Source organism: Barbus barbus (genome assembly GCF_936440315.1).
Source record: "Barbus barbus genome assembly, chromosome: 19".
In the NCBI taxonomy this organism is placed as follows: domain Eukaryota; kingdom Metazoa; phylum Chordata; class Actinopteri; order Cypriniformes; family Cyprinidae; genus Barbus; species Barbus barbus.
The window spans coordinates 18,455,765-18,483,457 of record NC_136747.1 but is presented as its reverse complement, the minus strand read 5'-3'; the positions used below and the strand labels follow the sequence as shown (position 1 = coordinate 18,483,457).

Genomic DNA, 27,693 nt, shown 5'->3' with positions numbered 1-27,693 from the left:
AGCGGTTGCTTCTTTCCTAGAAGCAAACGCCAGCTCCACCGCATGTGCTTTTATGCTTTCCGGTCAGTGACGTCACCTGCCTATGACGTCTCGCCCTTCCATTGGACTGATTACACTTTGTTTCAGAGCGCGGTCACGCTGAGAGCGTTCCCCTAACGCTTTCGACGCAGCGTCTCGTTCCCTTCAGGGAACCAGGGTTACATACGTAACTCGAGACGTTAACACGGTTGTCGCCACCACCAAAAAAATCTAAACCACTTAAACTATACCACTAAAAAAACAAATATCTTAGATAAACAAAAAAACAGAAAAAAAAAAGAAAGAAAAAACTCACATCCACTCATTCAACTTCCGCTCAGAGAGAGAGAGAGAGAGAGAGAGCCTATATATATATTTTTTAATGATCATGTATTCATTCATTTAAATCCTTTTTAATAAATCAGCCAGGAAAAACTACTCTGCTCATCTCCCGCAAGATTCAAAACAACGAAACATGATTTTTCACGATCCGCCACATATTTAACTCTTCACTTTTTCACGTACTTGCCCCTAAAAAATGGATACATTACAAATGTGTCAAATAAATTCAAAGCCAAAGAGTACCTCTTGGTCCATAATGAGCTCATCTGATTGCATGAGTGCACTCACTCTTCCTGACAGAGATGAAGGTGGGGGTGGGATTTCTTCTTTGGCCTGTTGGCGGGCTTGCCGCCTACTCCTGATCACGTACGAGCTAATTTACCGTCCATTTCGTTTATTTATGAGGCCACTCCAGACGGCTAAACACAATCAATAATGTTCATTGCAGTAGAGCTTTATTGGATTAGAGACAGGTTTGAAGACCATGAGCTGACACTGTTGACTTTGGAGCGCCCAAAATATTCAAGGCAACACTTAGGTTGTTATCCATGAAAAGAGGATGTTGTGATTATTTTTTTTTCTTGTTTTACTCCTCTGCTTTTTCTCTCTTATAATTTCTGTGTCTGTCAGAGAATCGGGCACTGTTTTTCCTCTACTGTGCGGTCTTGCAGGTATTTTTTATTCATGGTTGGCAGCTAAAGTTAGACGGCTACTCCAAAAACAACATAGTACAATATGATTCTCACAGAACAAATATTCTGTAATAACTATGAGTAAAACCCTTGAGTATAATTCTTCAAAATTGTTACTTTCAGGACAAAAAAATTGTTATTTCGATGGCAATGTGTTCCACCTACTGCAAATATTTTGAAAACCAAAAGCTTAGCTGCAACCTCAGTGTAAAAGCTGAGCAATGTATTTACCTGTTTTATCAGCATTTAAGACTTAATGGTGCCTTTAATCAGAGACAGATTACCACAACATAAATCCTGTTTCCCTGCTCAGAATGAAATGCAAATCAGAAACCCCAGGGCTTCGGATAGTGCGGCAAAGTCTGTGTCTGCTCAATTAGCTGATGGCCAAACAAAACAAGCTCAGGAATGGTTTTAGACTCGGAGGAATTTAAAGACAAACAGAATAGCGGAGAAACAGGGAAGTGCGACACGCACCAGCAGGTACAGGTGCTCTTACTCTGACTCTGGACCCTATTGCCCGCCTTGACCAGCAGAGATTTTCGGCCCAGATGGATGAAGGAACCACTGGAGCATAAGTCTAGTGCAGACAGCCGCACCAGACATTTGGGAAGTCAATTCACACCTGGCTTTTTGGATGAGGTACCCATCCATACCAATGATGAACATAATAAATCAGTTGAAAGCTTGGTCGGAATGGAAACCATCTGAGGGCTGGTGTAGGACAAATATTTGTGTACTAGATGAGTTAAATGAGGTATTATGGAAGGAATGAATTGTGCACTGAGAGCAAGCTGTGTCTCAATTAGCATTTTTAATTCAGATGAAGTCGTGTGGACAATCAAAACAGTATAAGTGCTCTTGGCCATCACTTTTCTTTTTACAGAGGTTTTGGGAAAGTGTGGGGTGAGATGAGTCATTTGAGTGGTCTCAGTTCCAAACACAAAGGGAATTTGGGGCGTTGACATTTGACCTGCATTGCAGAATGACCCCATATATAATTTGTTCTGGATGATCTGCCTCTATCTTAACATCTGCACATGATTGTGCTTACGCTCTAATGATAGTCTGCATTTTTGGTCTTTAAATATCTCTTATCTATATAAAAATATCTATTTTCACAGACCAGTTTATCACAGATCACTTATTGCATTGATGCTTTGGTAGAAGCTTTTAGATACATTGCATACAGAGATTCCATGAATCAGACCCATGACTTTGGCATTACTAGCAGAATGCACTACAATAGCTAAACATTGATTATTTTATGGTAATGATAATAATAATAATAATAATAATAATAATACAGCCTACATATATCTGAATCAGCACATTAGAATGATTTCTGAAGGATGTCATGTGACATTGAAGATTAGAGTAATGGCTGTTTAGAGTAATGGCCATTCAAATTGGAACAGTGTTGTTATGAGAACCTCTACTGGCGACTCAGTGCACACACACTTTACAAACACCAACATTATTTTTATTCTGCAGTGTTTTTTATTTTCTCTGTTTAGGTGATCTTTAATTACAGCTGATATTTAACCAATGTTAAATATAATAATATGATCATTTCAAATTTATTCTACATTTTTTTTTAACCTATGTTAATGTTTTGAGACCAGATTATGACTGTTGAATTTGTTCTGTTGCACTGTGCTCTCTCTCTCTCTCTCTCTCACTGGTCTAAAATCAAGAGCAGTCTGGAATATGCTCCATTTGTCTAGAATTCTCTTGCAGTCACAGTGACCGTCCACTATGCATCCACACTGACACAGCTCTACATAATGTGACTGACAGCCAGCAGCTGCCTTCCCTTTCTTCATGCAGATACTATTAATAATGCCTCTCAATGCTATCAGAAAACAAACCGATAAACATAGTTGACATACTTAAACACCTTTTAGTATACACAACATTTAAATATGCACAAGCACAATTTTCTGCACTTAAATGCTTTTCTGTGGCATAAAGAAAGAGAAGTGTTTCTAGTTCAGTTGCATTATAATTTTGTCGGATCCTTTCTGTCTTAGCATGCTGCCAGGTGCAATGCAAGACTATCTGCTGTGTACGCAAGCAGAAATTCCTGCAATGTCTCCTTCAGGTGACTTTTTTCCTTACCAAAGACATCTCTGCTTCTGTGTTGGATCGAGTGACTCCTTGACATTTGCTCTTCCCTAAATCAAAAAGGTTATTAATTTCTTCTTTATTATTATTTATCTTGTTCTCTTGCTTGGACTATAGGGAGATATGTTATCCTATAATTGCATATTTTATGTTTATTGAACAATTCCCGTTTAGCACTGTACATTTACATTTGTTATTTGAACACACACACACACATGCAAAATAAATAAATAAATATAAGTGTATGATTTACTTTGAAACTATTTTCACTCAAAAATTGCTAGTAAAATACCCAAATAATTATGAAGAAATTGCAAGTACCACACTGAATAAAATTTTATTTCAAGTAGAAAAAATGTGTACATACATATAATTGCATACAATTAATATTAATTATAATAGTTTTTAACTCTAGTTAAAAACTATAAATATTTACTGCATATATTAAATTATATCATATTAAAATGTATTTATTACTTCATATATGTGTTATAATAAAATGTTTTACTGTATATATGTTATATCTATCTATATATATATATATATATATATATATATATATATATATATATATATATATTAGGCTATCTATTAACTATATTATTTTTCATGAAGTTGAAATAAACCATGTGGTGTGATGGTCTAAGTAACATTGTAGTCTCCAGGTTTAAATTTAAAAATAAGCTTTAATACTTAACTTCTTCCTTCAACTTGGACATTTAGTTGGAATTGTTGTCAAGAATCTAGTCATTCCCACTATAATTATTCACAGTATAATTTACTGTGGGGGAACCTATGCATATGATCCACACAGTTCACATTGGTAGTTTACCACTTAGCATTGACAACATGGACATTGTTGCTTTTGCTAACTGACACTGCTAACTGATTATCTTGATAAGCATCAGGTAATGCTAAAGACAAAGTCAACTGAATGCAAGTATCCAGATAAGACATACAGAGCAGTTGTATGCACATTTCTGCAGCCTAGGAAAAAGGTTAACACTCTCTGACATCTTTGCCCTGTTTACCCCCAGCGATGGGCAACGTCTATGATGAAACGTGATTCCCCACCAATCCCAGAGGTCGGTAAGTGTCAAGGAAAGATGATCAGTGGAGATGCCTGGCATACTTTCCACTGCCATGTAAGGTTGGTTCACCCATTTCAAAACCACTAGTGCCTAAGGGAGAGCTCAGAGTCTAGAATTTACTACAGGTTGGGAATCACAACGAGGTGCTATATAAAAGCCATCAGGGTCAAAGAATTTAAATGAATGAAGCAACCCCTTGGAGGTAAACGATGTCAGAAAAGAAGCCCTCAACAAATAAGAACATTAAAAAGCTGCGTGCCATAAGCATGGTGTGCAGCTTAACACGGAGCTGGCAGGAGTGGGTGAGCGAAAATGAAGAGAAGCAGTCCAGCGAACCCAGTGGATGGGCCCCAAGTTACCCAGAAGACCCCAAAGATGCAAAAAAAGTAGCTCCAAAGATCAAACCATCACAGAAGTCTCTTTCCAATCAGGACCCTAGAAATAATAAACAAGATGATGTGGAGGCCACCGAGGAGTCACGCATCAAAACCGCACAAGTGGTGAAAACTGTGACGAGGGAAGTTCATGAGAAAAGTGCGGGCATTGACTTTTTGACCAAACGCATCTGTAAGGACCCGGCCACGGATGAACTGGACAAGATGCTGAGCAAGAAAGGGTCACCCACATGCAGCAGAAAATGCTCCAACATGGTTTCGGAGCTGACACGGGGCTGGAAGGAAATGGAAAAGGAAAAAAAGCAGACTCAAGAGGGCGGTGAGGATAATGAGGCTAAAAGCCTGCAGCTAGGAACCAACCAGGAGGACACAGAGAATAATAGGATGAATGAAAATACAGAGTCTGAGGTCACAATCAAAAGATCCTCTGTTCTCAGGTAAGTTCTGGTCTTCTAATGCAACAGTTGAGATAAAAAGTGGAGTGGGTTTTTTAACAAAAAGTGATAAAGCAAATGTGTGATCTTTTCCTTGGGTATGAAAGGTTAGTCAGTCATGGTAATATTTAGATGTTGTAAAGCAATATATTTTTAACTTATGCTGTGTTTGATGGAAATGCACCATAGAGTGCACCATTTATGCACCATTAGAGCTTTTATTGTGCTATAATACTTTATTATGCTATAATACTATCATCCCCTGGAATTATAAGGTTCTATCTGCATTCCGAGTCATTTTGAGATATTGAGCTTCAAAGTTTTTGCATTCCATTTGACTGTGTAGACAGAACTTTTGTTTTTTTAAATAAAAAGTCCCAAAATGTACACAACATTAAAAAATCTATCACATAATGTAAATAAATTGTCACAGAATAAGAATATGTAAATAACTCAATTTTGACAAAAATGTCAGATAGAACCTTATAACTCCAAGGGGACGATATAAGCAATATCAACACAAGCCATACTGATTATTTAGAGCCACTCTGCCAACTTTTTTGCCATCCAACTTTGTCTTTTTTATTATTACTCATAAAGACAATTACTTATTCAGTTCCTGAATTAATCTGTTTTTGAAAGAATTGGTTAAGTAAAAGATTCTCACTTAAAAAAAAGGATTGCCATTTGTTTTGTTACTGAATGAATCAGTGTGTTTAAATAACTCACTTATTAAGATTAATGATTTACTCATCATTCTAATGGCACATGGACTTCTAATAAGGCAAACAGCTTCTGTTTCTTCCCCATGCTATCCCCACCAAACATCTGTCCTGGGAGTTTGTTGAGCGGGTACAAAAGACAAAAATAGCAAACTAAAACCTGCATATAGCAAAATGAGTTCTCTTTCACTGCTGATTGCATTTCAATGGTTTAAAATCATTTGTTTTTAAACTGCAATGCTTAAAACACATGCAAATGATTAGTTTTCGTGACCATGTAGCACATCAATGCCATGTGAACTTGTAACCATGATAGTGACGACAGTCCAAAATCTCTACCGGTTGACAAATCTCTACCAGTTAATTGTGTCTACCAGTATATATCGCCCTTCCCTAAACATACAGTTGCTTTAAACAAATATGATCAAATTGCTATAGTATAGCATATTTGTTGCACTTAAATAGCCTACTAGCATTACAAGTTGCAATGTTTTATAAATAATATGCATTATTATAAATAATATGCAATCTTTTTAGGGGCAAGAAGGATGTTGAAGATGCCAACAAAATAAATACCCTGTCCAAAAAATACAGCGCTGTGGGCAACTTAAAAAGCCGCTGGCAAAATTGGGCATCGGAGCATACCATCAATCAGAAGCTCAACCCCTTCAGCGAGGACTTTGATTATGAGTACTCCATGTCAACACGGCTGCGGAGGGGTGAGGAGGGCTATGGGAGACCCAAAGAGGGCAGTAAGACAGCAGAGAGGGCCAAACGCGCAGAGGCACACATCCACCGGGAGATAGATGACATGTGCTTCATCATAAGGACCATGGCGGGCCCAGATCCAGATGGTTACACTAGAGTGACTTTTGGCGACCTGTTTGACAGATATGTACGGATCTCTGATAAAGTTGTGGGCATACTAATGAGGGCCAGGAAGCATGGAAAGGTGGCTTTTGAGGGGGAGATGCTGTGGCAGGGCCGGGATGATGGCATCATTATTACTCTGTTAGCATGACACAGTGTGGGGACCCTGAACTGAATGTGAAGGATTTTGCTGCTATTGATAAAATATAGAAATGTATTATTGTGTTAAATTATATTATTAAACTACTACTGGTTCTAACTGTTTACATGTATGTACAGATTCATCTCAATAAATTAGAATGTCGTGAAAAAGTTCATTTTTTTTCTTGTAAGTTATTTCAAAAAGTGAAACTTTCATATATTTTAGATTCATTGCATGTAAAGTAAAACATTTCAAAAGTTTTTTTGGTTTTAATTTTGATGATTAGCGCTTACAGCTCATGAAAGTCAAAAATCAGTATTTCAAAATATTAGAATATTTACATTTGAGTTTCAATTAATGACCATCTCTACAGTATAAATTCCGGATATCTCTTGTTCTTTGAAACCACAATAATGGAGAAGACTGCTGACTTGGCAATGATCCAGAAGATGAACATTGATGCCCTCCACAAAGATGGTAAGTAACAGAGGGTCATTACTGAAAGGTGTGGCTGTTTACAGAGTGCTGTATCAAATCATATTAAATGCAAAGTTGACTGGAAGGAAGAATTTGGGTAGGGAAAGGTGCACAAGCAACAGGGATAACTGCAAGCTTGAGAATATTGTCAAGCAAAGCCGATTCAAACACTTGTGAGAGCTTCACAAGGAGTGGACTGAAGCTGGAGTCAGTGCATCAAGAGTCACCACGCTCAGACGTCTTCAGGAAAAGGGCTACCAAGCCACTTCTGAACCAGAGACAACGTCAAAAGCGTCTTACCTGGGCTGTGGAGAATAAGAACTGGACTGTTGCTCAGTGGTCCAAAGTTCTCTTTTCAGATGAAAGTAAATTTTGCATTTCATTTGGAAATCAAGGTCCCAGAGTCTGGAGGAAGAGTGGAGAGGCACAGAATCCATGTTACTTGAAGTCCAGTGTGAAGTTTCCACAGTCAGTGATGATTTGGGCTGCCATGTCATCTGCTGGTGTTGGTCCACTGTTTTTTCTGAAGTCCACAGTCAATGCAGCTATCTACCAGGAAATTTTAGAGCAATTTTCATGCTTCCTTCTGCTGACAAGCTTTATGGAGATGCTGATTTTATTTTCCAGCAGAACTTGGCACCTGTCCACACTGCCAAAGGTACCAAAAGCTGGTTCAATGACCATGGTGTTACTGTGCTTGATTGGCCAGCAAACTCGCCTAAACCTGAACCCCATAGAGAATCCATGGGGTATTGTCAAGAGAAAGATGAGAGACATCAGACCCAACAATGCAGATGACCTGAAGGCCGCTATCAAAGCAACCTGGGCTTCCATACCACCTCAGCAGTGCCACAAACTGATCACCTCCATGACACGCTGAATTGAGGAAGTAATTAAAGCAAAAGGAGCCCCTACAAAGTATTGAGTACATATACAGTAAATTAACATACTTCCTAGAAGGCCAATAATTCACTAAAAAAATTTTTTATTGGTTTTATGAAGTATTCTAATTCGTTGAGATTGGTGGGTTTTTGTTAAATGTGAACCTAAATCACAACAATTAAAAGAACCAAAGACTTAAACTACTTCAGTCTGTGCGCATTGAATTTATTTAATACACGGGTATCACAATTTGAGTTGAATTACTGAAATAAATGAACTTTTCCACAACATTCTAATTTATTGAGATGCACCTGTATTACAGTTTGTAAGTTTGCAGACTGAGTTTTCTGAGCTGTCTCAGCACTTGCCGTGTTTGCTTATTTATGTGTATGCATGTACAAAGATTTGTTTCATTGACTCATGCTTTGTAAATAAGAAACTACTGAAACGAATTGAATTTTTTGCACTAAGGTTATACAGTAGAGATAAAAAGGGCTGCTGTTAGTATATTATTTGTCATACTATAAATCATCCAGAAGAGGGAGCAGTGCACTAACTCTACAATTTCCTCCTTGTAATGTATTTGCAGTCATTATGAAACTGGAAATTATCTCTGCATTTAGTACATGATGTACTTTTAATAAAATACAAGTATTTGAGTAAAACAAGATGGGCCTTTTGTTTTGATTAGTATAGAACTGACAATAAAATCTGTCCTTCACATATTCAGTCACAGATGCTTTCTTTTAACAATTTGGAAATTTGGAAGCAGCCTACTTTGCAAGAAGCATATGATTTTTTATTTTTTTTTATTTCAGGGTGATTTAAAATGAAAATAAATAAACAGTGGTTGTCTCTTTCAAACTATGTCACGTTACAGCAACAAATGGCAGCATGTTTATGGGAAGCTTATGGAAATTGTGTCAACATAAGAGCATGAAGACATGTAGCAGAACAACACGTTTAGTCACAGAGCAAACTGATAAGAAATGCCAAACATTCTTTAATTGTCATTTGTCTGGAAACCAGAAAAACTAGAGCTGACTGTAATCATCAGGAATGCGGATAAAAAAAAATAAAAAAAACCTTAACAGGAAGTGCTATCTATCATGACATAAAAATGTGGAACAAAATCTTATACCTGGACCTGCTGGACAGGCAATCTCTGTAGCTCCACTTGAAGGTTTTAATTTAGGTCAATTACATAATATACAGTGTTCTCCATATTTGCTATTTATTTGCAAAGTTAGGTGTCCACTGATGAAAACAAAATTAAAATAAAAAGTATAATTTCAGGAAAAGCCACTTGGTCAGACCCAAAATAGTTATTATTTGTTCCAGGATCCATGATGTCCACCAAGGGGCTCCAACTGTAATGACACTGATCTGAAAGTGCACTCTCAATACACTGGCTGTCTGTGGATAGTTGGTTGAACAAGAGCCTTGAGGGTTGTTGAGCTGCCAAAAGGCGACCTCTAATTGTCACAAATTACAGCTGGAAGATGAAATTACTGGTGTTTCACTTTCCTGAGACTTGGATAATGACCTTGTTCTTAATGTAGGATGTCTCCACTATATCTGTGTATATTGTTCTCTATCTGCCTGCCACAAAATAACCCCCAAAACAGGCATTTCATTAGAGTGGGTTCAACAAGATTGAAGCAATAATGTGCAGGGATGTTTTTTTTTTTTTTTTTTTTTTTTGTTCAACTAAACCTGTTCAAAATAATTTCATACTGCCACACAGAAGACCCAAAGTGAACCATGTGTAATTATAGATGACATATTTTCTAACACATTTCCCATAACCTGAATTAGGTTGTGATGTGATCAGTTCACAGGCATGGGGATGTAGGTTTACATGAGGCTTCATGCTCATCATTATTGTATTCACTCATGCAAAAGAAACTGAGTAAGCCTGAGTTCTGCAGACAGTTATCTGTATCTATAATGATGCCTTTTCAGTCTCTGCATTCTCCACTTTATACTAGCTTCTGTCTCATCCTGGGATGTCAAATTCTTTCACAGGAAGTGGTCCTGATTAAGAGCTCAATAAAGAATTGATGTGGCTCTCCGGTTGTTCTGACTCAGTGTTGTCCTTTTTGGACAGCTAGAGCGGAAAAAGTAAATGGAGATATTTGTGCTAGCTACCAAATGAGGAAAAAAAGCACACCAGCTTTGAACAATAACATGTTTTGAAGGGGCCTTTGACTTAAAATTTGGAAGTTTGTTAGTTGAGATTTATATGGCTGTCTCTCAAACATGTTAGAAATTATAACAATGGAGAAATCTCTTTGTCATGATAGTCAGAACTTTTCAAAAAATAATATTCAGTGAGTTAGAGGCATGCAACAGGTGCACAGTTTCACATGTACAAATTCCACAAAAATGAGCCATGTTTGTGAGCAACATCACAAATTTCTTACGGCTTACAATGCGTTTGGAACCTAAATAAAAAATATATATAAACATTTCTTAAAACTAGTGCTGTCAAACGATTAATCGCGATTAATTGCATCCAAAATAAAAAAAAATTGTTTACATATATGTGCGTGCAATGTGTATACTTTTTATGTATATTTAAAGTCACACATATACAGCATATATTTTGAAAATATTTACATGTATTTACATGTGTATATTTATATTCATATAAATTATATCATATATAAATATATTTAATATACAAACGTAACATATTTTTCTTAAATATATACATGCATGTGCTTGTCTTTATATAGCTACATAATAAATATACACAGTACACACATATATGTAAACAAAAACTTATTTTGGATGCGATTAATCACGATTAATCGTTTGACAGCACTACTTAAAACATAATCATCAAATATTTCAATAAAGTAAGATGAGGTTTTTCTGTCAGAGTTGACAATCCGTTTACTTTCAAATGTGTAACACTCACATTTCTCGCAGCCTTTTATTCTCCCATGCATGGCAATGTTAATCAAACAAACAAACAAACAAATAAATTCACAAACGTAGATAGATCAAATAAAATTGTGTAGCCGATAGACTATTGAATGTTGGATGAATGTTAGCCTAAATGCTTATTTATATTTGAAATAAATACATACTTATAGGCTATTTATTCATTAAACTAACTAACTAACTAGCTAACTAACAAACATGTCTATGCTGACTAATATAATTAGTAGTTGAAACCGGTTTAACAACGTGGTTACAGATCCAGTAACTTAAGGTGGAACTACAATACCCATGGTTCTTTGAGTACACATTTCACGCCTTTTCAGCACACTCGGCTTTGACAGAGGTTACTTGCAAGTGTTAATAAGCAAGACGCTTTGTTGTAGAGTGGGGCAGGCTACTCAGACAACCAACAGCTTTACCTTCCTTCCCATAATGCGCGAACTCATGGAGTAGCGGCATGGCTGTTCAAGGTAAGACTTTCACAAACGTCTCAAGATGTATTTCAGCGGAAATGTTTGTTTATTGAAAAGAACAGAAAACAAACAAACAAACAAACGAAGCTTCCCCTCAGCCGGGTTGGGATTATGATTGGCTGCCGATCAGCCGCAGATCTTTGTCCTGCTCCTGCACTGGAAACCTATGACATGGAGATGGGCTCGCGGGGCCCATGGGCTTGAAATCAGTCTATGCTTGTACTGTGAAGATTCACGATCTGCATCATTCAGCATGTGCACGTCCACGCACTGATTCACATCTCGCAGCGGAACACCATTGAGAGGAATAGAACACAATACAGCATGTTCCTACTCCTAATGAACCATTTTAATGTTTAGAAACCGTATTTTGTGCGACTCTTTCACGTAGGTCATTGAGATTCGATGCGCTCTTCATTGAGGACCAGCGGACTGGCGCGAGCGCGTTATTATTAATCAGCTTTCATAAGGCGCGCGAGCTCGACGCTTCTGTCAGGTGTTTCGACCACCTGCTCTGGTACCATGATGTTAGGGCAGTCTCCTCACCTTATCGGGGGAATCCTCTGGATTCAAAACCCAATGCGAGGTAGGTTTATCTCTGAGGACATCTGTGTCGCTGTAATCTGTAATTTCTCGAAACTTGCGTTGAATGACGATTTATCGATTGTAATTTGTAACTGTATCGCATTGGCAGATCAAGCAAACCAGTTTGTAAGGTCATGAATAATGCCAAGATTCGCATCACTTAACTTCAGTCAGATGTAAGATCTACTGCTTTTTCTGCCACTGAATGCTTATTAAAGTTGATTTGTGGAATGATGGGCTATGTTGAGGAAACTGTGACTAGCTGACACTCGTTTAACGTCGGTAGGCTATATATTTTTAAGAGTCGAATTATTTTTTTAAAGTGATTTAAAGTCCTCACTAATTGACATTTTCGTTCTTGCATAGGAAAAATATACAGTTCTTTTGAACGGTACTGATATACAGTACATGTTACCTTTGTGGCAACATGCTACAATAGCAATTATGAAACAAAAATGTACTTGCACATTTATGTTAATATGATAATATTTTAATTTGGAAAACAAATGGGTGTTTGGAAATCTTAATAGGATCAAACAATAACCCACCTATAATTATATAATAATCCTGAATCTTTGAACAAAATAAACGGAAATATGAATTTCAGTTTATTGTTTCTTAGATTCTTGTTTGGTCTGGTTCCAAATATGATATTGCCCTTAATCATTTCTAAAGTGATTCAATCTGACATCTACAAATATAATATTTCTTAAATTCTTTAAATGCCTATGCTTTCATAAAAAAATAAAATAAAATAAAAACATTTTACCTATAATAAATAACTTTATCAGTGCAGGTGATAGATGGCCTCCAATTAATTTTAAATAATGACATGCAATTAAAAAAAAAAAAATGTTTAGTTGTTAAAGTTTCATTGTTTACATTGTTTTCTGTTCATATCCTAGTGTTTTTTAAGCATTCGCTTGACCATTATAGCAAACCATTATAGAGTGTGTCATAAGTTTTATGTTGTACATTTGTAAGTTTAATGAAGACAGGGTAAAATAAATGCATATTAACAAGCTTTTTTGACTTCCTCTTGGTGGCTCCGTCCTTAATTGACAGGTCATACTGTACCCAATACTGTAATTTGCATCCTGGATAGGGCCAAAAGCTAGAATTACATATCCAAACCTTTTGTAGTCAGCATTTTGAAGATGACTTGTCTCAGCATGCAGTTAAGAGAATAAAGTAACTGAGAATATACGTTTAACATTAAAGGCGTGTGCACAAAAATGTGCACATCTTTAGGGAGTGTACATTGTCCAGTGTAACTCCTTGCTTGTACTGCTGGCCTGCTGTTTTATTCCATTGACAAATGAGCACTCCCTACAGATCTGTTTCAAAACTCTGAGTGATTATATATTTTAAATGCTATTTAAATATTTTATCATGCTGTAGTGTGGTTGTTCAAATAGTCTTGCCTTATCATCTCAAGGGATCTCATACCTTATCTTGCTCTGGGTGTTTTTGTATAAATGCTTTGGCTCTTAAAAACACTTTTTATTCTGCTTCATGATTGGTCATCTGGGATGTGACATATAAGCTGAAACCAAGCCTGAATGAACAAGACACATCATTTTTACTCAGCTGGAGGGCTGCTTAATTCATGCTCTGCTGAATGTTTCATCCTTAGTGGATACTTTTCTGCTTTTAGAGTGATGTTTAGACATTATAAAACAGCAGAACATATGTGAGATATGCATGGCACTGACATTAAGCAGCGGAAATATGTACTTTATGTTGAAATGTTTGGCATGTATAAAATGAGGAGTTTTATACTTCCTGTATGTAAAATTTAGTTGAGAAATATATGTTGGAATGGCCTGGTTACACTTACATAGTCACAGGAGACATTTCAAAGACATTTGCATTCTCAAGCCCCTGAACTGACTCAAGATCAAAACGGCGAGAGACTCCCACCCACTCCAAGCAGACTCAGAGACTGATGTGGTGCAACACATTGCTAATATGTATGCAGTGCTGAAGAAACTGTCGAAAGATAGTACGTTCCAGAACACAGCTTCTGAAGAGAGCAAGCTCTTGCCTTTGATCAAAAGAATTGAGGTGTTACAAGAACCAGTTTCTGCTATTTAGGGCAGTTTAGTTGGCAATGATTCTTTTAGATTAAAAATGTTCTTTGTTATATTTACGGTTCCTCAGATCACAGTTTTGGTTTTTGGGTGCTTTTGGCAGTCCTTCAGCAGTGTTCAGAAATTCTCACTATTAACTAACTCTTAACTACGAGAATTTTGCTTCAATAAAATTCTAATTTGCTGTTTATTAATAGTTAGTAAGGTAGGCTAGTTAAGTGTAGGGATGGGGTAGGATTAAGTGTTCTAAAATATAGTCATGCAGAATAAGGCATTAATATGTGCTTTATAAGTACTAATAAACAACCAATATGTTAGTAATGTGCATGCTAATAAACAACGAGTTGGTTCCTAAACTAAAGTGTTACCTAATTTTCTTTAGTATGCAAGGAGACCTGTTTTGAAATCCTGACCTATATACAAACTATTGCTTCACATTTGGGGTCAATAAGATATATTTTATTTCTTTAGAAATTAATAAGGATGCATTTAAATTAATCAAAAGAAACAGTAAAGACTTTTGCAACAAATTATACTTCAAATAATTTGGTTCTTTGCAACTTTCTACTTGTCAAACAAACCTGAAAAATATATATCATGGTTTCCACAAAAATATTAAGCAGCACAACTCGTTTCAACATAAATGTTTCTTAAGTACCATTACCATATCAGCATATTAGAATGACCCAGTCTAGATAATACACTGAATATTAGTGAAATTTGGAGATGTCTGAATCATTATGCTGCAGGTCACAAGGGAGAAAGGCAAGCGGGTACCGATTTTCCCAGGCACCTCAAATGCCATGCCATTGATATTGTAGAAATTAATTTAGTTCTTTAGAACGTAAGAAGAAGCTACATTTACAGAATGTAGAAAGATTGCAGTCATGTATCTTGGCTGGAGGCTAGGAAAAGATACAACCCAGTTTAATATTTATTTAACGGTATCACAAAACTTCAACATGCTTGGCGAATGAGAAATAGGATTTACAGAATGATGCCTTGAAAGTTGTTTACTCAATTCATATTGAAGCTGGTTGACTTGCAGATATTGGAAATACACCAGAGTGTTGATGTAGCAACTTTGTTCTGAAGGTTTCAGACTGTGTAGGCTTAGAAAGCGCGGAAACAGATTAATAATGTTACATGCACCAGTTTTCTTTTTCCAGCTTTTAAAACTTTTTTTAATTGTGTTGTTTGAGGAAAACTGAAATGTGTTATTATTTACTGATAATAATCTCCTGAGCTGCAGCTCTCAAATATCATTAAATTGCATAGATTCAAATCAACCAAGTTTGATGCTAACAGTGTGAAACAATCATACTGAATTTGAATATGTGCATATTCACCAGTCAGTCATTGATTTGATTTCCACACAATAATCAGTTTTGATCAAGATCACACCACAATCCAAGGAACACTGTACAGTACATGCATTTAGTTCAAGCTTACCTCAGTAAGTTATCTGTGCAACTGTTGACACCTGAGCAATGTAAAATATTTGTTTCTCATAGTTGAAGTGCTAAGTTGGGGTAAAAATTGCTTGTCTTGGCACTATATGCACATTTCTTCTTAAGAATATTATGTGAACAAGTAAAGGAGCATCGATCCAATAGATCTTCAAAGAGACCTAACATATAGAGAGTAAAAAATTTTCATCCTAAGTCTCAGGGCCGTGGCAGTGAGCTGCAAATGCTGTCTCACCCACTGGAGGGATCAATATGGATTGCTCTGCACATCTATTTATTCACTCCTCAAAGCTATTTTTACTTTACAGAGTTGACGCCGAAGGGAAGGGATAAAGATAGTCAGTCTAATTTAAGCCCTGATTAATATTCATCTGAATTGAGGATAGAGGATCTGACTGCTATTGCCATGTTCACAGCAATGAAGCATATTAAGTTTGCACAAGTGTGCATGTTACATTTACATTTATGCATTTAGCAGACGCTTTTATCCAAAGCGACTTACATTGCATTCCAGTTACAGTTTTACATTTTATCAGCTCTTGCTTTCCCTGGGAATCGAACCCATAATCTTGGCGTTGCTAGTTCCATGCTCTACCATTTGAGCTACAGGAAAGCTATTCAAAGTCTTTTCAGTATTTTTAGTACAGTACCTGATTAATTTACTGTAATTGTAGCACTTTGATGTGATCATATCTCTTTTAGTAAATTGTTACAAAGGATGGATTGATCGGATACTGAGATACTGTATGTTATCAGACTTGTGCCAGGACTGGATGTCAGTGCAAGTCAAGTTAATTTTTTTTTTCTTTGTGGTGTGATTAACAAATATCTCAGTGTCACATTTTTATGGTAACATCTGTTCCCAGATGATATAGGCCGATTTTTGTGTAGATGAGTTCAATGTCAGTTTCCTCATATCATAAACTTTGTTTATTAGCATTATTTTGGACATGCATTTAGTTTTCTGCAAGGATAAGCTTCTTATTTGCATGCTAAGCAATGCCATTCCAACTTTTGTGGTCAATAATAAGTCATCTGCTGTCAAGATTGCAGGTAGATTTATTAGATGCCTTGAATGAATCACTTGATTCACACTGAGCTGAAACATACTTTTCTGAGCATTGGTTTGTAAGGCTAGGACATAAGTTAATAAGCTTAATATCACCAAAATTATCCTATAGTTGTGCAATTAAATGTACAATATAGTAATGAAGGAGTCACTGCATGTTTGCTTCAATATAATTTGGGTAAAGAAATAACATATTAGATGAAGTGACAAGTCTTGTATGAGAAATACGGTGCTGTACAGTATGTTGCTGAACATGATTTGTATTGTATGATAATGTGACCATTAGCAGGAAATAACAGATATCAGGTATCCCTTTCCTTGGTGACCTTTGTTGAGGCTACATATCATATTTGGGTAGCCACAACCGGTTGAAAGTGGGGAGGTCATAAATAATTACAGCAGAAAGACTCTTTTGAGCAGCAAAAGGAACAAACAAAATGAGAACAAAATAAGATGACAGGTTTTCCTTTGTGGATCTTGAGAGAGATTTTACAAATATAAAAAGTGCACAGTCCCAGTGGACAGACACCATGCAAGAAACTCCTTGTTTCTGAAACAAGTCACAAATTCCTAAAATAGGATTTTGAAATGCTTTCAAAATCTTGCCTCTGATTAAATATTTATATCCGTCTCAGTACTTTGCGTCCATATTAACTTGCAATACTTGCTATTTATAATCTCTCTCAAGACCATGACTGTTTCAAATGTGCAATGAGTGTTTTGCCTCTGTTTTGTCTGCTAAGCAAGTTATTGGTAGGTCAGTGTTGAAAATATTTTTAGAGTAAAGTTGTTTCTATTTAAAGTGGGTCACTAGCTTTTTTCACTGACTTGAATTAGTAATATATATGGAACAAAGTACAGTACATCTTAGTATGCAAGTTTTTTTTATCTGCATCAGTTGAATGAATTGTAAAAGATCAAAACCCTGGAGACATTAATGCTTGGGACATAACATTCAGTCTTAACTTTTGATAAGATGTCAGATTGAATCACTTTAGAAATGATTAAGGGCAAATCTTCCTCTTGTTTTTCTGGTCAGACTTGAACCCCACTGACCATCGGTACCCTGAGATCCAGATTGGATTTGGAGATGTAATGAATTCAGTAGACCAACGCTTTGTCTTCCAGGGCAGGGTCCAATATCTGTATCCAATTCCAGAAGGTGACCTACTTTATAGAGCAGGGACATTCCCTTTATCTTGGATGATGGCTTACAATTGAGAAAGGTGGCCAAGATTTGAAGCTTTTTCTTGGCTCACATATGGGATAATTAGCTCTCTCTTTCCCTCTTTCTCTGTGCATCTTCAAAGAGCTCAATTAGAGCTTTAGCAAGCGTGTAACAAGGAGTCCACTGAGAAGTGGCCCTGCTGATTTGAAAGCTGTTCTTCAGAGTTTTCTGAGCTTGCATTATTGAACTTTCTTCTCAGATTTCAGCTGCACAGGCCTGCATTCTTAGATCTGTCTAGCGGATAAAATTTCATGTCAAGTCAGTCATATTAAAACATTTCTTTTTATTTGAACTCGCAGAGACCCAAGCTTGATAGCAATGATGTGTTTTCTTTTTTTCCCCCATTAAACATACTTAAAAAATCCACTGGCTTCATGATGTGCATTTTTTTTTTTTTTTTTTTTGGTGAATCTTGGATAAAACGCTACAGTGAGTTTTCCACACTCTAAAAAATGCTGGGTTAAATACAACCCAGTGCTGGGTAAATATTGGACAGAATACATGCTGGGTTGTTTTCAACCAACAGTCTGGGCAGTTACCCAACCGCTAGGTCACAACAACCCAATCGTTGAGTTCGTCCATATTTTACCCAGCATTTTTTAGAGTGCAGGTTGCAAAACTTCAAGGTTATGGTTAAATCATACATGTGCTTTTACTTTCTTTGCAGCAGGCTAAGAAGCTAAAATTTGGAAATGTTCATATGGGAACAGTCCTCAGACAGTCTCTAAACTTTTCAAATCTTGGGGTACTTGTACACCCTGTAAAGCATTTGAAATGCGGATTTAAAGGCCTGCAGCACAGTTTGACCTTTTTAAAAGCTTCCCTAGTGAGACAGAAGGCCAAAAATTCAGTATGTTAATCTCACAGCAGCCTTCTGACACTCTCTAAGTTCATTAAACGCCACTGATAATCACTTCTGGTAATATTTCTGTTATTTATTTTGTATAATGTGTAATAACCGTAATGTTTATACTACATTATAGGTCAAGATTTATTTGGAAGTAGGGATGGGCATTTTTCAAAAATATTGTATTTGAATATTTGGGCTCATAAAAAACAAATATTCGAATATTTGTTTATTATAATTAAGGTTTAATCAGAAAGACTTTATTTATAATAATCATAATAAAAAAAATCATAATAAAAGTTTTTGTCACGATTTCTGAACAAGCTTATAATTAGGCATCATACACAACAATGTTCTACAATAAAGTTACATTATATCTCACGGTTTTATTTTGGTTGAAAATGTGTGCAACCCCCCCCCCCCCCCCCCCCCCCCCCCCCCAAAAAAAATGATATACATATAAAGAACAAAATCCTTCAAGCTCAAGCAGAGCAAACGGAAAAATATAGCAGACCATGCCAATTACAGTACAGAATGTACATACACTCGAGTCGGCCTGTGTTCATCGTGTTTATATTGTTTCACATGTTAATGTTCAGAACAGTGATGGTCATATTTTCCTGCCTAACCCCTTGCCATGATACATTTCTGTTGTGTTATATATGTATTATTCAGTTGCCTTATGCTTGTGTTGCAGTTTTTCACAGTAGGTCAGTTTTTTTTTTTTTTTTCCTCTTTTTTTTTTATTTCATTTTTTTCTTAGTCAGCAAGGATGCACTATATTGACAGGAAATACATTTATAATGTTACAAAAGATATCTATTTCAAATAAATTAGTTATTTTAAACTTTGTATTCATTAAATTATCCTGAAAAAAATGTATCACAATTTCCACAATAATAAATGTGCAGCACAACTGTTTTCAATATTGATAAAAATAGGAGATGATAATAGAAAGAAATGTATAGAATTAAAGAAATGTTACAATTATTTCCGATGATTCTGATCAGTAATGGCTGCTGAAATTTCAGCTTTGTCGTCACAGGAATAAATTACATTTTAAAATAGAATACAGTTATTTTATATTATAATATTTCACAGTTCTTATTTATTTATTTAGGTCAAATAAATGCAGCCTTGGTGACTTCTTTAAAAATCTTAAATCTTACCAACCACAAACTTTTGAACAGTAGTGTACGTTTTTTTTTTTAAGTGATATAAAACATCCATAGATTATATTTTCACAAATGCTTTATAAATGAGTTAATGAAAAAAAAATCAAATGGCAATTGACCTCTAAATGAAATTAACACACAAAATATGCTTTTAAAACTAGAATTTACATCACGTCAGTCTAGTCCTTAAGTCAAGGAGACCAGCATGGTCTGGTCATAGTTGCTGGTTTCTCCTTGTCGATAATGTATATACTGTAATAGGTTCATGATTCCAGCCTCCATCGGTGTGTGTGTGTCAGAGCAGTTGACAACATTCAAAGTGAACTGCCCTCACAGTACAGCAGACTCTAAGCTTTATTTCTTCAACCCATGCATCCAACTAGTGATGTATATTTGTGTTCTGAATCAGCTGATTCTCAACTAACTCCACTTCTGTTTCTGGGTCACACTGAGTGCACAAACAAACCACTCCACTCCACTCCACTTTTAAATGACCTGCCATCTAGCCTTACTTCAGATTGCATAGCCATCACAAGCACAGCCTAACCCATCATGAAGCACACTAGAGTGCTGCAGATGATATACTCACTATACTGCTGAGGCTAAGGGTAATATGAGTTGGGACTTTCAGACACTATTGAGCTGAATCGATCCTCTGTTCGTTCATCCTTTCCAGCCTTTCGCATTATAGGAAATGCTTCACTGTGTAAACCAACACTGCTTTCCTTCTCATTTAAAGGGACAGTAGATTAAAAATTTTGTCACTTAATCACAAATCACTTTATCACCCTTTTGTTTTCTTTTGAATAATCTTAATTCATCAGTTCTTAATATTGAGCAAACTGTGTAATATTCATCTTCTGTATATTTTTGTGATGAACACTGTAATTTGTTACACTTTTTTCCATCAAACATTGCTCTTAAATATTTAAATGTTTCTGTAATAGTAAAGTACAGTGCAAGGAACATCAAGGTCATATGTTTGATTTCTAGGGAAAGCAATGTAAGCAAATAGAAGGCACTGCATTGGACAATGCATTAATGGAACTGTACTATAAATATGACATCAGGCATAATGTTTGAAATGCAAAACTAGTTATGTTTGAAAATGTAACTGACATCCAAAATTACGTTATGCTTCGTAAGGTGCCATTTCTGATCGGAAGGCTATAACAAAGGGCATTTCTGATTTAAAACAGTTCATAACTTCAGGCTGTTTGTCAAACAAATCTATTGTATGACTTCAGAAAACATACACCATGCAAAACGTAGGGTTTGGTAAGCTTTTTAAAAAAAGTCTCTAATCCTCACAGAGGTGCGATATTTTATCAAAAAAAATAGTAATTTAGTATATTACTAATTTATATTAATTTAAAATAAATGTTCCTGTTTTAATATTTTAAATAGGGATGTCCTGAGCTGATCTCAAGGATCAGGAATTTTTTTAACTGATCTGTATCAGCTCTCCAAAGCCCGATTCTTATTTTATATCAGCTGTCATGATGGTGTTGTGCAGCTGAAGGCAGTGTGCACCTTTTAAATGTGTTTAACAACCGCCATTAAAAGGAAAAGGAGTTGTGGAAATGTACATGCATAATGCGCAACAACCAGTGAAGTCTATTCAAGCATCCATGTGTAACATACAACCCGAATTCCGGAAATGTTGGGACAGTTTTAAATTTGAATAAAATGAAAACTAAAATACTTTTAAATCACATGAGCCAATATTTTAATCACAATAGAACATAGATAACATAATTGTTTAAACTGAGAAATTTTAAATTTTTCTGCACAAAATGAGCTCATTTCAAATTTGATGCCTGGTACAGGTCTCAAAATAGTTGGGACGGGGGCATGTTTACCATGGAGTAGCATCTCCTGTTCTTTACAAAACAGTTTGAAGACGTTTGGGCATCGAGGTTATGAATTTCTGGAGTTTTGGTGTTGGAATTTGGTCCCATTCTTGCCTGATTAAGTGTTTGTGGGCGTCTTTGACATATTTTTCGTTTAATGATACGCCAAATGTTCTCTATAGGTGAAAGATCTGGACTGCAGACAGCAATTCAGCACGCGGACTCTTCTACTATGACGCCATGCTGTTGTAATAGTATGTGGTTTTGTATTGTCCTGCTGAAATAGACGTCGTCTGGAGGGGAGTATATTTTGCTCTAAAACCTGCCTTCCAAATCATCCCAGATCATATGCACTTATGCACCCCCATACCATCAGAGATTCTGGCTTTTGAACTGAACGCTGATAACACGCTGGGTCAAGCGATGGATAGACCCTCCTCTTTACCTCGGAGGACATGGCGTCCGTGATTTCCAACATGAATGTCAAATTTGGACTCGTCTGACCATAGAACAATTTTCCACTTTGAAACAGTCCATTTTAAATGAGCCTTGGCCCACAGGACACGACGGCGCTTCTGGACCATGTTCACATATGGCTTCCTTTTTGCATGATAGCGCTTTAGTTGGCATCTGCAGATGGCACGGTGGATTGTGTTTACTGGCAGTGGTTTCTGGAAGTATTCCTGGGCCCATTTAGTAATGTCAATGACAGAATCACGCTGATGAGTGATGCAGTGTTGTTTGAGGGCCTGAAGACCACGGGCATCCAACAAAGGTCTTCTGCCTTGTCCCTTACGCACAGATATTTCTCCAGTTTCTCTGAAACTTTTGATGATGTTTTACACTGTAGATGATGAGATTTGCAAAGCCTTTGCAATTTGACTTTGAGGAACGTTGTTTTTAAAGTATTCCACAATATTTTTACACACTCTTTCACAGATTGGAAAGCCTCTGCCCATCTTTACTTCTGAAAGACTCTGCCTCTCTAAAGCCCTATTCGGACTGGATTAGTTTCACAAGGGTAGATGGAGTAATGTTAATTTACCACAGGACATCTGTAATATTAATGGCCAATTCACACTGGATAAGAAATCTCAGTAAATCTACCAAAAGTGGGTGGAGTAAATCGATTTATGCACCGCCGTCACCTCCCTGTTGTCGTGTGTGCTACATCGATCGATCGATTTATTAATTAAATTAATTAAATTATGATTGGATTCTGTTTGCAATAGGCACTTACCTAAAGTTAACAGAAGTTGTGTGTCTCTAACAAGTGCTTTCGACCTTCTTTTTTATCTGAATGGTATGCATTGTCATATGCAGAAAACATTCCAGGCTTGCCACAGACTTGTCCCACCACATAGAATGCAACTGAATGCTTCTTCGAGCGTGGAAAAAACGTGGAAAACTAATTTAAAATAGGAAATTACGGAATATTTAGGTACATATTTACAGCTGGTCTATTCGCACAGGAATAGTATTACCTGAGGTAATTCTTCTGGACCTTTTACAGAAGGTAAAAGTCACCGTAATCTTTACTGACATTGTCCGTAATGATTACTGAGATGGCACATTCGGACGGGACTAAAATCACTGAGCAGGTCTGTTAAAATATACTTTACCCCACCTCTCCATGTAAATGTAATCCCGTCAGAATAGGGTTTAAGACATCCCTTTGATAGCTAATCATGTTACAGACCTGATGTCAATTAACTTAATTAGTTGCTAGATATTCTCCCAGCTGAATCTTTTCAAAATTTCTTGCTTCTTCAGCCCTTTGTTGCCCCCGTGCCAACTTTTTTGAGACTTGTAGCAGGCATCAAATTTGAAATGAGCTCATTTAGTGGATAAAAGTGTAAAATTTCTCAGTTTAAACATTTGTTATGTTTGCTATGTTCTATTGTGAATAAAATATTGGCTCATGTGATTTGAAAGTCTTTTAATTTTCAGTTTATTCTAATTTAAATAAAACTCCCCAATATTTCCGGAATTCGGGTTGTATTTAATGCACACTCAATCACTCATTTATTGTTTACTTTTATCTTCTGACAGACTGTGTTGAGATGTCATTGTACGCATTGCTTTGGGTTGCGTCTTTCTTCAGATTTGACTGACAGACTGGCATGATGGCATTCGCGAGCTTCTTACTTTCTAACCATATCTCCGCTTTTTACCTTTATGTTGCAATTATTCTGCTTATTGTGCATAAAAAATACAAGAAGTTTATATCAGTATTCCCATATTCATAATTGTGAAAAGAGAGAGTATGACAGTATTTTGGTATCAACAGATATATTAAATGACTCTGATCGGATGTGGGGCACAAAAAGCCTGATCGGGACATCCCTAATTTTAAAATGCTATTTATTCCTTTGATGGCAAAGCTGAATTTTCAGCATCGTTACGCCAGTCTTCAGTGTCACATGATCCTTCAGAAATCATTCTAATACGCTGATTTGCTGCTTAAAAATATTTATTATCTATGTTGTAAACAGTTGTGCTGATTAATATTTTTGTGGAAACCGTGATAGAAACCTTTTTTTTTTTTTTTTTCAGGATTCTTTGACGAATAGAAAGTTCAAGAGAATAGCATTTATTAGAAATGCCAATCTTTTGTAGCAATATAAATGTCTTGTCAGTTTTGATCAATTTATCGCTTCCTTGTTGGATAAAACCATTAATTTCTTAAAAAAATCTTACTGGTGTTTTCAGTGGTTAAATTGTTTTCTTATAAAGTTTCTATGATCACTATGCTGTTGAGAATATTCCTCAATTTTTTTCTTTCTTATTCCATGTAAAAAAAACACAAAAATAAAAACGACAAGGGTGAGTACTTAACAGCATTTTAATTTTTGGGTGAACTAGTGCTTTAAATGAGGGGGAGGAAAGCAGGGCTGGATTAAACCGTCCGTATCCAGATCAGATGGTGGATCAGCACCCAGAGACGACCTCTACAGCCCTGAACGCCAGCGGAGACCAGGACACCGAGATGAGCGCCAGAGACAGATCCCCAGTGAGGACCCTGCCACTTAGACAGCCATCGGGAAAGACCACTGGAACCAGTTGAGCCCTTACAATCTGACTTTGCTGCAGTTGGAATTGAACTGCTGGTTCGTTTGGCCAGAGGAGATCTGGCCCCCCGACTGAGCCTGGATTCTCTCAAGGTTTTGTTCTCCATTCTGTCTCTGATGGAGTTTTGGTTCCTTGCCGCTGTCGCCTCTGGTTTACGTAGTTGGGGACACTTCATTTCCAGCGATATCGTCGACCTGATTGCAAAGACACTATTTAAACTGAACTGAGCTGGATGATGACATCACTGAATTCAATAATGAAATGCCTTTAACTGAAAATATTTTTTTAATCTTTTAATTTTACATTATTGACACACTATTTTCCTTTTTTGATATTGTGCAGTTGCTTTGACACAATTTACGTTGTTAAAAGCGCTATATAAATAATGGTGACTTGACTTGACTTAAACCGTGAAGCATCTCTCCCTCTGTCTCTCACTTCCTTCTTCTCTCAGTGCGCATGTCGAAGAGAGGAAGAGCGTTCTGATCTATATTTAGAGGCTAAGGCAGAAAAAGCATCCTACCCACCTCAAGGCCCAACATCACCCTCCAGCACACCCCTCCAAACACAAATCAAGGGCAGTGCTCTGTCTTTGACATGGATTAAATGTATATTTTTTTATATTCTGTGGAGTGCCCGGCCATTAGACAACCTGACCGAATGGTTTAAATTTTGTGGAACCTAAGGATGTAGAGCAAAGCATGGAGAAAAGAAAAAGGGAGAGAATTTGAGACAAAGGAAGTGCTTCGTGCTTTGCATGCTAAGTTGCTTTTGTTTCAGGGCTGCTTCTTTCTTGTAGATGCACTGGCTCTGTATTTTGGAACAGACACATCAGACAGGGTGAATATCCCCAGCATTCACAGCAACAGGGGCTCAGTAAATAATAGCAGAGCAATTTGTTCTGCTCAAGTTATCAGTCGTTCTCTCACTAATGGTATTCAGCAGATGTCATCATGGCTTAGATTCATTTGATGACCTGTTACGCAATGCAGGCTGGTGTTAGCATTGAGAGCTTGTTGAGCTTATCATCCCAGTAGAATTAAAGAAATAGTTCATCCAAAAATTACAATTCTGAACATATACTCATCTTCATGTCATTCCAAACCTGTATGAATTTCCTTCTTTTCACCAAAAGAGATTTCACAGAATGTCCAAGCTGCTCTTGTGTGCTCGTCCATACAATGAATGTGGATAGGGACCACGGGCTGCCAAGCTCAAAAAAGGACAAAAAGCACAAAGCATCGTAAAAGTGGTCTTATGAATTATGCACTATATTAATTGCCTTCTGAAGCTATATAGGATCACAGAATTAGACTGAATTTAGGATTGTCACCATTTACTTACTTTCATTGTATGGAAAGGAGCAACTTGGACATTCAGCTGAACATCTCCTTTTGTGTTCCGCCGAAGAAAAGATTAATACATGTTTAAAAGTTTTTGAAGACCTGAGGGTGAAAAAACTATGACAGAATGAAATGTTTTGGTTGTGCTATCCCTTGAATGAAATAGTTTTCCCCCGTGGTTGTTAAATGCTCTGTTGTAAGTTGCTTGATTATTGTTTGCAAACAGATGGGATGGAAATGACTGAATTATTAACTATTAAACAGCTGGCATATATGATGCTTCAGTGACGATTTTCTAGTCACATGTACTCCGAACTTAATCACATATTGTAGGGATCTGTGGTTAGTCATTAACCACCCCATGTTTCCGTGCTATGAGGCAGCACTCGGTTTTATTTTGGGCTTTTGATTCAGTCTTCAGCTTTGTGTAATTTCTGCCAGAACAAGCTTCGTCTGGCTCTCATCTGCTTGGCCTCAATTCACTTCAGATAACATGACAGACAGATTTGTTCAAGTGTTTTACTCTTTAACACTCTGCAGTTTGTCACAACGACAGACAGAAAAAGCTTTAAATGTGCTTTTTAAGCACAAGTTTTTAAGACTGAGTTTTAAAAGAAATATTTTCTTTCTTTATTAAATTTATTATACCTAAAATAATCACAAAATGGTTTGTAAGCATTAACCAAATTATTCTGTTCTCTCTGAGAAATATAATTTAGTTTTTTGTTGTTTTAATAAAAGTTACAAGATATTCTGTGTCCATTAACATTATGGTTTGTCCTAAAAAGTGCATGAGACGTATCTGATTTCATTCAGACAGAATTATCGAAATGCTGTGGTGTATCAGGCCTTGGTAGATGCATAATTTTGTCATCTCATGCCATCTAGAGGACAATGTGAAAAATATTTATTAAAAGCTATGCCTTAAATGTTGGAATTAATTCTTTGTATTCTTCAGTGACCCGCAAAATGTCAGTTTTGACATTTCAAAATGTATTTTGCATTACATATTACTAAAAAAAAGAAAGCAAGAAAAAAGAACGCTTCTCCCATCTGCCATTGCCCAGACAGGCAGACAGATAGTCCTTCCTCTAAACTTACATTATTAATTATTTTTAGTTATTTTAATTAAAATTGTTAAAATCCTCACATACTGTATACCGTAAACATTACACAGAGATACATTTTGCAAGCTGTAAAACTGAATTACTGTGAATACCTTATTCACAATTTTATGTGTTAAACCTTCATTGGTGAGTCTTTTCATGTCTTTTTGTTGTGTAGTCTGAAAAGTGTCATCAATTACATCTACAGTATGTTCTCATCTGCACACAATGGCTCC

The 27,693-nt window shown here is 36.4% G+C and overlaps 2 protein-coding genes across 4 annotated transcripts in view; both read left to right on the top strand.

Annotated features, from left to right (window-relative positions):
* Positions 1 to 4,479: 4,479 nt before the first annotated feature.
* Positions 4,480 to 6,842, top strand: LOC306885741 (actin-binding Rho-activating protein-like; the record flags this gene model as incomplete). The annotated part of the gene is made up of 2 exons (XM_079442481.1): positions 4,480 to 5,102; positions 6,359 to 6,842. 2 exons carry the CDS (start codon positions 4,480 to 4,482, stop codon positions 6,840 to 6,842), a joined length of 1,107 nt encoding a protein of 368 aa, XP_079298607.1.
* A 4,642-nt stretch (positions 6,843 to 11,484) lies between these two features.
* The window catches only part of LOC306885743 (sterile alpha motif domain-containing protein 12-like), a 107,894-nt gene continuing 91,685 nt past the window's right edge, over positions 11,485 to 27,693 (top strand). The window contains exon 1 of one of the 3 annotated variants that reach the window (XM_079442486.1): positions 11,485 to 11,614. In XM_079442486.1, the coding sequence (XP_079298612.1) occupies positions 11,602 to 11,614 (13 nt within the window). In that variant the 5' untranslated portion in view covers positions 11,485 to 11,601. Of the gene's footprint in view, positions 11,615 to 11,894; positions 12,204 to 27,693 lie in introns of those variants that run through there. The other 2 variants (XM_079442485.1, XM_079442484.1) reach the window with 2 other exon arrangements.